General features: G+C 34.3%; 2 protein-coding genes across 2 annotated transcripts; one reads left to right on the top strand and one right to left on the bottom strand.

Moving 5' to 3' along the window:
- The first annotated feature begins 462 nt into the window (after nt 1-462).
- Nucleotides 463-8,620, top strand: LOC100376309 (dnaJ homolog subfamily C member 17-like). The gene is made up of 10 exons (XM_085493459.1): nt 463-560; nt 1,773-1,842; nt 2,349-2,407; nt 2,653-2,740; nt 3,876-3,952; nt 4,326-4,419; nt 4,872-4,975; nt 6,599-6,679; nt 7,566-7,679; nt 8,224-8,620. The coding sequence occupies exons 1-10, from the start codon at nt 489-491 to the stop codon at nt 8,506-8,508; spliced, it is 1,044 nt and encodes a 347-aa protein (XP_085349585.1). The 5' UTR covers nt 463-488; the 3' UTR covers nt 8,509-8,620.
- A 393-nt stretch (nt 8,621-9,013) lies between these two features.
- On the bottom strand, nt 9,014-11,611 carry LOC146748614 (GTP cyclohydrolase 1 feedback regulatory protein-like). Its single transcript, XM_085493461.1, has 3 exons — nt 11,478-11,611; nt 9,928-10,022; nt 9,014-9,508 (listed from the first exon to the last, which is right to left on the bottom strand). Exons 1-3 carry the CDS (start codon nt 11,511-11,513, stop codon nt 9,331-9,333), a joined length of 309 nt encoding a protein of 102 aa, XP_085349587.1. The 5' UTR covers nt 11,514-11,611; the 3' UTR covers nt 9,014-9,330.

Raw genomic sequence — 11,611 nt, forward strand, 5'->3', positions numbered from 1 at the left:
CGAAACGCTGTTATTTTGATGTTGTCCCGTTGATACTATATAACACGAAAGGTCTACTCATGAATGCAAAAACCCAGAATGTATTCATTTTGCTATAAATTGCACTCCTGAACAGAGTAATACTAGTATAAGGATACTGACTAGGGGTTTGGGGTCACCAGCCAGCCTAACTTTCGAGGACATGATTGTTGTATTTTTAGTGGATAGTTGTGATTTTTGCCGCTCGTTCCTGCGGCGGAGATATTATGCCATATCTCAAATTGTAGCACAGAATGAATAAGCATGATGTGATACATTAATATGTAAATGTTATACACTTCGACAATTGAAAAATTGAAAGTAAAATTTTCTCCAAATGAAATTGTGGGTCAATTTGACATTGAATACAAACAAGTTGACAGAAACGCCGTTCGTGTACAGCTAGACGGAAACTAAAACAAATGAAAATACATTTCTATCGATGAGGGCGTTAACACCAAACATCAAACATGGCGCTGAACGTAAAGGATACGGACTTGTACGCACTGCTTGAAATCCAGTTGGCTTCAACAACAAGTGAGGTAACTAATCGAAATAATTTGCTGTTGTATTGAGTGACATTTAAAGGCGAAATACCGTACCATATTTACATAATATGTACTATCGTAACGACGGTTGGGGTTATTCGACTTTGGGACTCACCGTGACTGATAGAGCCGCGGTTCTGTCGCTCGTTTGCGACAGACGACTTGTTTTTAACTGCCTTTACTCATCTGACGTGATACGGATTGTATTTCATTGTCATCGAGCCACCGAAAGTAAGTAAATACAGCCAGACCTGGGACTAGTAAACCACGGCTCACTGACTTGACTGTCATTGTCTCGCCAATTATGCCTTGACCTCGGGAAAAAATGATGAATGTTTCGAACATGATTTCCACGTCAGATACAATCGTGGTAGACTCTGATTAACCAGCCTTTGTTTACAACACAATATTATTCGATGTTTACTCTTTTTGGATTTGAAATCGCATTCGCACATGCAAAATAGAGCATTTGAACGTTGATGGCGCCATAGTGGTCTAGTTTTCTCCGGTGGGAATCTCTCAGTTTGGTATTGTGATAATGTAAATTTTATTGTTGGACGGCAACTAGCATGACTTCATAGATTTACAGTAATCAACGTCAATGTTTATAATATTCATCGGCTACATTACCATTGACTTTCATTTAAACTGCAATAATAATTGTATTAAAGTGAGTGTAGGTCAAGGTGGCAAAAAATGTGGGCTGTATAGATCATAATAACCATTTCCAACAGTATTAGATCCATGTTAATTTTTTTGCTCATTATTCTTGTGGTTGTGGGGGACTTTTAAACATGTTCCGAATTAGCCCATGGAACAACTTCCAAAGGGATGAAAAGGGTTGCAGTTGAGATAAATAAAAAAAAAGTAGAGTAAATACACTAAAAATAAGACAGTTAAAAAGTGTGTTGCTGGTATGTGGTATACATATTTATATTAACTCAACCGTATAAGCGGTATTGAGATGTCATCGCTGCCCATATAAAAGTCAAATTTGTGTTTTATGTTTAGTCACTACTTTATGATCAAATTGTTGAACTGTTGATTTCCACTGTAAATTACTTAATCTACTTGGCCTTATTTTCCTGGTTGTGGTTCTTATTGATGATCTATTGAAACTAATGATGAGAATGTTGTTTTTTTTCTGATAAAACTTCTGTAATATGAAATAAAATGCCCAAATCTCTGTTTATGTATTTTTTTCAGATCAAGAAAGCTTACAGAAAAAAAGCATTGCTGTGCCATCCTGATAAACATCCTGATGATCCAATCGCAGGTAAAAAATTTCAAATGAATTTATCAATTTTTCTGTATGCTGCGTACACTACAACAAGTGTTTACATATTGATAACTGCTCGTTTTTAGAAATCTGCTAAACCAGCTGTAAATTCATGGGCAAGCTATAAAATTCAAATAATTGTCACAATTATGTGGATGGTTGTTACACTGCATCCTGTTTGACATGGGACTTATAGTGACGTACATATAACATGTAAAATACATTGTTTATTTACATTTAAACATGTGTTGTGCAATGACTGACCCTTTAAAGCATTTTTGTGCTTCTAGACGGCTAGGTACGGACGTAATCAATGTTTATGTTTATTGCATTCTAATGAACTGAGTATTATATGGTGTTCAGTTCACACGATGTAGGTAAAGACCAACCAGAGAGTAATATTTAAAACAGTAGAATGCACAAACACAGTTCTGATATCAGTGCTGATTTAAGAATAAATTATGAATACATGTACTATGGTGGTTTTATTTATTTCATTTCAGCTGAACGATGGGAGCAGCTTTCGAAAGCATTAGAAATACTGACTGATAAGAAAGCTAGAGTGAGTATTAAAGTTGTCTTCTGAGTGTTTGCCGTCATCTAAATTCAGTAGTTCTGGCTAAGAGTTGCGAGTTATCATTTTTGAATCTTTCGGATTTGACAAACTCGGCATGTTCAGTTTGGACAGGTAGAAATCAGCCCATGCTATTCTTTGGGAATAGTGGATTGTGAATCATGTTGATTACTTGCAAAATATATTTTGTCATGAGTTTTATTGTTGATGGCAATATGTTTTGTGTTCTACAGGCAGCGTATGACAAAGTATTAAAAGCAAAGAAAGCTGCAGAACTTAGGAATAGAGCTTTGGACGCTAAAAGGAAGAAAGTCAAACATGGTATGTCCTACACGGTGTACCATATTTGTATTGTGTCATTCCCTTTATGTGTATTCATTTGTATCGTGCATCTAGCCATTCTTCTTTCATGATTTATTTATAAGTTGACACAGAGACAAGACATAATACCGGTAGGTCACTAATGCAAAACAGTTTGTTTTTGTTTTTTATGCAAAAACATTTACTTTTCCAGATATGAAGATCAGTTGATTTCTGAGTGCTTCTGAAAAATACCAACTTTTTTTTTTAATTTTGTTGTTTTAAAAAAAACAAAAAAAAGCTTAACTTCAAAAATAAAATTGTTCATTATCAAGATCATGGTGTGTGTTTAGTTCCATGGTAAGATCCACTCGTGATATATAGATAATATTCTTCTCCGCAGTCACTGAAAACATAGACAATAGCACAGCACTGCCTCTTTGATTATTTAAAGAAAAATGTATGCATTATCTTGTACATATCTAATTTACTAAAATAAAAAATACAGTCTCATGTTTTTGAAAAAGTGATTGTCCATGTGAGTTGAAAGATGCATCTCACACTGATTCACTGTCTAATTAATATTCATGAATAAATTAGTGACCCTGTATGACGGTATAGAAAGTCTGTCTATAAAGGCCAAAATCACAAAGTCTCTTAGTGGCCACTGTATATAGGTTTGAATATACAGGCTTTGAAAATCATGAATACAATACAAATTTATCATTAAAAATCAATAAATTTTTTTATCAAACTGTTTTATGCACTTTTGTTACATAATGACAAGAGCTCCAAGAACAAATTTTGATTGACAAAAAACACCAAACACGAAATATATACCCGGTACATTGTTTTACACAAGCATAAGTTCTATGCAGCGTAACCAACAGTCATCATAATACACATAAATAATGCATAAAACTGTATAAAATGTGTAGTTCAACTAAATTATATAATAGCTATTAACATATTTCGTTATCACCATACATCTTTGCTAGTTCTATTTTGTATATACCATTGCTACTGTAGTCCTTGTAGTTAAAGATAGATGATTTCTTGCACTTCGTAGTTAGAATTGTTTTCCAACATAATTTCATCAGAGAAAGCTTATTACCGGGTATAGTCAGTCTGTATTCATATATCTTGTTTCATATAGATTTAGAAGTAAGAGAATCTGCAGCTAGGAATGAAAAAGAAGATGCAATTGCTGATGCAAGAACACTTGAAGAAGAGGTAAAAATAATTTACAAAATACTTCTTAAAGCATAATTGTTTTTAATTTAGTATTAGAATTTGACTAATTGTTTTGATCACTGTGAAATGTTTTTATCAACTGAAAAATGCAAAATGTAAGACGTTGTTACCTTGAGGATTAGGATAGTGGGGGGGGGGGGGCTTAATCAAAAATATGGCTTGTGGAAATCAGAAACTACATTTATTATGTACTACATGTACACAAGCATCATTCTGGTAATATTTTTATTAAGTCTAGCGTATGTATAAAACAATTGTACAAATGCCGCCACTTATTAAACAACTCACTTTATTTGATCTTAATTCATGTCTAAATCTTGCCGGACTTTTAAATGATTACAATCTGTTGCAGATTAAAAGACTTCGAGAAGAAGGGTCAAGACAACTCGAAGAAGAAAAAAAATTACTCAAGCAACAACTTAAAGAAGATTCTATCATTTTAACTGGTTAGTCACTGTATTAATTCCTTTCACATTTTGAAATTATGTCTACTCCAAAAATTTACTGAATACAATGTGCACATCCTGCACTTTAGAAATGTTGAGATGGGTTTCTCAGTGTCTTTCTTTTATTGGGTAATTGTTTTTCTCTAATTATCTAATCTGAGCAGGGATTGGAAACATTTTCAGAAAAAAAAAGATGGGGTAGTCGGACATGTTTCCCTGGCAACAAGGATTTAAATCTTTTTCTATAGCATTATGCTGTACTAATTTTAACCCTGCATATTTTTTTGAAATATTGAAAATTTATTTTCGCTACCATGAATTAATTATGCAAATCCAAAAAGAGTGAATTTTTCCCATCTGCATGACACCAGGATTCACTAGACATTACTGCGTTATGATAACTGCAGCAAGCTGGTGGTGATAACTAAATATTATTTTCTTACACCCAACAGATCAAATAGACACACCAAAGTTGAAAGTAAAATGGAGATGTAAAAAAGAAGATGAAACAAATGGTGGTTATAATCATGATGTATTATTTCAAATATTTTCAAAGGTACAGTGTATATTATACATTTAGTTAATAAAAGTACCAAATTCGGCCGTAAATTCGCCCAGGGCCATTAAACGGCAGTTCGGGTTTTTTTAAAAAATAAAATGGGACCAACAAATCGATGATTTTTCAGAACTTTTTTTAGGTGTTATTTTAATCATTTCTGATGCCTAAAAGTTTTTTCGTAGTCATTGACGCCTATTCAAGAGTATTGATGTTTATTGCGACTAGCGTGAATGGATAGCTTCGTTTCGACAATGAGCTGTTATCCCTGTAAACAATGTTAAATTATTCTTCGAATGCTCAGTTTGTCTTTTGAAAACAACTAATTGTTTTATTTAAAAACAAATCATGCCGCTTTCCCATCAAAATCCAAGCCAAAAGATTGTACAACAACATCGGCAAATCTCTCCGTGCTGCGTTCAATAACATTAACATATTTAAATGAGCTACGGTAACTTGATCACGTTGGCATCATCCATCGTTTTCATTGGTTAATTATCTATTTGACCTGTATTCATTTCTACAGCATTGAGCGTTGAAAATGCGATTGGAATCATTCGCTTATGATGAAATAAGTTGAAATTTATTTGCACTTCATAACAATTCAACAAATTTATTTTTTGAACGTTATTATAATCATTACTAGGTTAATAATCAATAATCGTGAAACGCAGCATGGCCGGATTGCGCTACCCTGATCATTTGCTACTAAGCATTGCAGTTGGGTTCGTTTTTATTTGAAACTTCTTTTAGAATATACTTTTGTTACTAATAAAATGAAACAAAATAATTGTAATTTGGTGCACTAGGTTCATTAATGTGGTGTTTTTTTGGAGAAAGATGTGCGGTCCACTTTTTAATCCAGCAAGAAATAAATGTATAAAATTTTTGATTAGCTTCTGCAATCGTTTCTTTCGTTTTGGGTGGTCCAACTGCCGGCGTTAAAAATCGGCGTAGGTGTATTTGTTAATGAAATTATAAGCCCCCTAAAATATTTGATGATCCTCTTTGAAAATTTGAACCCCAAATAAGGGCCCACCAGCCGTAAAACCGGCGATTTTTCGGATGGGTGAATTTACGGCAGAATCCAGTAATACTGAGACTAGATCAATTCCACTGAAGTACAACACCTAAGAGAATGAAGAAACAGACAAAATGGAAAATATGGTATTATTAGTGTAGTGTTTTTCTGTGGTTTTTGATTATTTTGGGACTAATTTGACATAATTCTTATTGGATGCAACTAACCTTTCACAACCCTTTTTTTTGAAAAAAATATAGAATAAAATTGAGGGTTTATTTTGTTAAAAGCTGACTAAGTTATCTTTGGCACTCGAATGATTAATGGTAATGTCACACAGTATTGCATAAGGTATTAATTGTTCAGATGTTCATTTTGTACAAAGATAAATTGGCAAATACAGTAAATTATTTGGTGCTATTTGGTATATCGTGTAGAGTAAATTTATCTCTAGTTTACCATGAGTCTACTGACATTTGTATGGGGAAATGTCACTGCTAAGAGACCAGTGCAAGTGTTATTCGAAAAAATCCCTCACTCATTTTTAATGAAGTGTGAAACGGTGCATAGTGGATTATTATCATTTTTAATTTCTTTGATAGTATGGGAATGTCAGTAACCTAATTATGTCACGTAAACACAACGGAAGCGCCATTGTAGAATTCAAATCGAAACACAGTGCGGTGAGTATTTGTATATTATTTTGCTGGTGATTATTTATTCCCATTTACTATTTTTAGTAATAGTAAATACCACAATCTTTAGCTTAATGTCTAAAGATAAATTCAAGCTGTTAAAAAAATAGAGGCTAAAATTTGTCGTATTATTTTGTTTTAAAAATTGTATAATCATTTGTGTCATTTATTGATATTTAAACAGTAAGAGATATTTTTTTTATTTTTATTTAATCCTGACAACCATTTTTCCACCATATATTACCAAGTAACATTTACCAGATGAAATCAGTTTACTGTAGGAACCAATGGTGAACTTACTCAAAAATTTTATTTTTGAATGAAGATGACCATACTTTTTCATCAGGTTAATTTTTTTTAGTGATAATTAACTAGCCTAATTTGTAGAACTAATATTATTAAAATTAAAAACACTATTACACTTAAAATGTCATGTCAATGTCCCATATTGAACATGTCCAGGTGTGGTAACTGTAATGCTTTAACATTCTTCACTAGAAATTTCCTTATGAATTTCAGTTTAGATTAAATTGATGTATATCATAAATTTTACAATGATCTTAAAGCGAGGGAGTCATCACCTGCGCATGCGCCAGATGGCCATGGTGTGTCATTGTTTACAAACAAGCATCTACCCATGAACCATTGCATTTTAAGCGTGTGTTGTTATCGTTGCTTGGGACTCAATTCCCACGTATGCACAGGTGACGACCCTCCTGGTTTGAAGTGTCACAGTCATCACTTAACGTCATGTAGGAAATGAGAACCATGTGACATATAGAACGCATATCACATTTATTGCATTTACTTGAAATTAGACTGCACCCGGTGCTTAAAATATTTATGTCTGATTATCTTTTTCTATGTGCGACAGGAGTTGGCTGTTCAACATGAAGTTGGAAAAACTATTAATCCTCTGCGGGTATCATGGCTATCTGGAAAACCAACGAAGCAATCAGTGTCTACCAACCAGCAATCAACAAACATTGTAATTTAAATTCTACTGTTTTTTTATTACAAATTCTCCACATCTCGTTAATGAATGAAAAGCATGCAAGATATGACATGCACACTATTTTTACCACTGTGTATATAATCCACCATTTAAATTGTCAGAAAAGACATTATATTAGGCAAAAAAAATCAGGTTTCTGGTCAAAAGTTTCTTAAAATTTCATTTCATTTCCTCAGGGAAATATTTTAGACTTCTCAAATTCCTTAAGGACACATGCCCTCATGGCCAGTCAATATGTATTTAATGTGATTGTATAAATGCCATGACATGCGAATAGCTGGTCAAGCTAGAATTAACCTTCCAGCTCGGTGTATAGCCTACTGTACATAATCCTACAGTGTTTAACAAATGTTATCATTCCACAAAGTTCATTTCATTTCAGCTCAGTATTACATTTGGTAGCACAAATTATATGACGCAGTATGATAATATTAAATAGATTTTTATGAAGAATCTTGACGTTAAATTTGATGATATGGAACACCGAGTAGATGTCTATAAATCCTTTTAATTACAGAGTGCCGGCTTTAGTTCAGATGCCACAGGAGGTGATTTTGAAAGCATGGTACTCGAAAAGTTGCGGCAAGCGGCTTCACAGAATAGGACTGAAGGCAGGAAAGAAGAGCAAGAGTCAACACACAGTACTGAGACATTATTCAATGATACAGACACTGTGGGAGAGGAACAGACTAAAAATTTATCTTGTGAAAATGACTTTGAGAGCGTAGTCCAGATGCGAATGAGACAAGCCGATGAAAGACAGCTTTTAATTGACAAATTAAAACAGGAAGACAGCGATTAGAAATGAAATGAGTGAATAAACATCAAGGAGTTGAGTGGTTTGTTATTCAGCCAAGCTTGTATAGCTATGGTAGGCTGTCAGAAATAATAAAGTGTATTGTTAAAATAAACAATTTGAAAGCTTCTGTTCCATTATACTGGTATTAAAATCATGGGAGTACCTGGAAGAGTGTGACCAGTGACATTGTTTTTCACAGTGTCTTCTTTGTACATTTTCATTTTATTTGTTTTTAAGTGATCCAAATGTTCGACCCCTAAATGTATACATTATGTGGGTGTCATCCACACTCACTTTAGGTTTAATATAGAAGCTGGTAGACACACTATCCTGCATAGACTTTTGTTTACAATGTTAAGGAATAGTGATATCTGAAGTGATGATTTCAGCTCGAACATCATCACATGCATTTAGTTGTTTAACACCAAGATGTCACAATGTCTAGAATGTTATTTGCACACATACACACTAAACTCACATGCTAATACAAAGGGACATGCAACAAGTGTTGAATCAGTCAAGATTTTAATCAAAATTGTCAGTATTAGAAGAGATATGTATGGAAAATAGAGTTAAAAATTTACTACTAGTACCTAATATAAATATTTATAGAGCTGTGTGGCATGTTAGTTCATTCAGAATCACATGCCCTCCATCCTCTTGTTAAAACAAGAATCGCACTATGGTTTATGTAGATGATGCAGTTCAGATAGCTAGATCTTCAAGGGGATGCATCATTAACATTCTCATTGTGCAGTGCATGTCTAAATCTCTCTTTGAGTTGACAGGATAATGAAATGACAGGATATAAAATATACCGGTATGTTAAGTTTGTGTAAGTTTCTGTTGAGTTTGTTTCTCTGATATCTCAAATTTTTCCTCTGGTTTGTGCAACGTCCATGCACATGTAGAGCCCATTCCTGCCATGCCAACCACTCTGAAGCCCTTCTTTTCTAGTTGATTCAGTACAACGCAAGGTGGATCTTGACTGCGGTATTCAGGACTGAAAGTAGACAAAAGACAAACATGCATATGAAATGATACCCCAAATGTTAGAGACTACATTAGTATGATTCTCAACACCATGCAAGGTATGAGTAGCATATGAATAGTGTATTAGAGTAAAATAGAATTTTCTTTAAATCAACAGTCAATGTCTGGTTTATGCAGAGTCCAAATGCATGTCTGCCTGTTGTCACTCATTGAAATCACTTTGTAGCCTTTTGTTTCTAACTTGTTGAGAACCAACTGAGGATGATCTTCATTCCTATATTCACCACTATAAAATAAATATATTTGAACATGAACCTCATATTGATTATATGAGAATATAATTGAGGTTGTTTTATTGCCCCTGTGTTCATTTAGAACATGAAGGATAAATAAGTAGACCATCTTGAATATATGATGTCCAATACTTACAAGTTATTTCCCATCTGTGTCACTAGTTTTGCGCCAAGATATTTCATAATTGCGGGGTCTGAATTCTCATCTCCGCATATAGTTGGACCACATTCCTATAGTATTACCGAAAAATTAAATTTGCGACAATTAATAGCTGTTGTATTGAACCAATAAAACAAGCATGATGAACATTCAGAGAGTTGTCAGGTACAAGGTAGAATTTTAATTGCGCAGTGCATGTTTAAATTTTATGTAAGGCGAGAATTTTTATAAGGCAAGTTTATAAGGCAAGTTTTTATAAGGCAATTTTTTTGAGGAGGGCGGAAGAAAAATAAAATTATTTTTTTTCCATTAGATTTGTCTGATTCTCAAAAAATTGTAAGTTAGATCATTGATCGGAGAAAAGAAATGAAATAAAATGTTATTCCATGTATAACCTTGTTTTTCATCTGAGCGAGGCTTCGGTACTTTGATCATGATACTCCCACGAAAATGCAACTTGGATTTGTTATGCGGCGGGCGGTAAAAAAATAAAGATAAAAATAATATTTGTTTAGCATTTTTTTGCGCTTACAAGTCGGCGGGCGGGAGAAATTACGCTGAAATAGAATTTTATTTTTATTTCATTTTCGGCTCCTGTTCATTTGGCGGGTTTGCAAAACAAGGGATAATAAAAGTCTGGCTTAAATAATGTATTTTACACACATTGTGTTTTTCGCTATGGGCTCCATATCAAATACAGGGATTTTTTTAAACACGGGAACAAGGTGCAGAGCCCTCATGCCATGACCATGCACGCCTGGGAAGCAGGATCCTCTGACCAACCATAGAATTCTGATTGACCAAGGATCACATGTGGCCACAGTCTTCAACTGCGACCTGTCTGATAGTAAGTTTGGCCCCAAGGAAGCCAAGAATGCTCCATTTTAACTATAGACCCTCTTGTACTGGAGGGTCTATGTTTTAACTTAGAATTATCAAAAACTCCACACCCTGGTAGGGAGAACCCTATCTCGCCACTTGGTGGCCCTGCTGAATTGCGGTACTTCCTCTTGCAGTTTTGTTTTTTTCTAGTAATGAGGGTACAGGCGACCACCCTCCCGCAATTGCACTTAATATTTAGTATGATCTGATCAAAATAGAACTATATCTGGCTACAATTCTGCTGCTTTTGGTTTCGCTGTAGTTTTTTTTTTTTTTTTTTTTTGCAGGTAGGCTTTTTTCGCCCCCTATGGGGCGATCAGAGAACAGGGAAGCTACAGCTTTTGCGATCACCCTATGATAGACCATGGAGTTAAAAAAAAAAAGAAGAAGCTCCATGGATAGACGAAACAAACCCGCAAACAATAAAGCTAAATCAAGAGCTACAAAACTGCAGCTACACGACTCTATAACACAATCCCTCTGTGGAGGGGCTGTATAACTTTAAGTAACCGTAACCGGTAATTTCAAAGCGATATCACGACACTAAATTTGCAAGCAATGGAGGTGAAATTCTATATTTTACCTAGAATATTTATTAATTTAACCCCCGTAAACACGAAAATGTCACCTATATTGAAACTCACCAATCGTATCTGTGTGCTAATAAGTAAGTATGGCATGATCGTGTTGCATAACTAGGATGGAGAAACTATTAAATCACAATCCACAGCACCAGTTTGAAACGACATAGGGTTTCGAGTCAAGGGTCGACTTTGTT

This window comes from Saccoglossus kowalevskii, chromosome 2 (assembly GCF_978046115.1).
Source record: "Saccoglossus kowalevskii chromosome 2, keSacKowa6.1, whole genome shotgun sequence".
NCBI lineage: Eukaryota > Metazoa > Hemichordata > Enteropneusta > Harrimaniidae > Saccoglossus > Saccoglossus kowalevskii.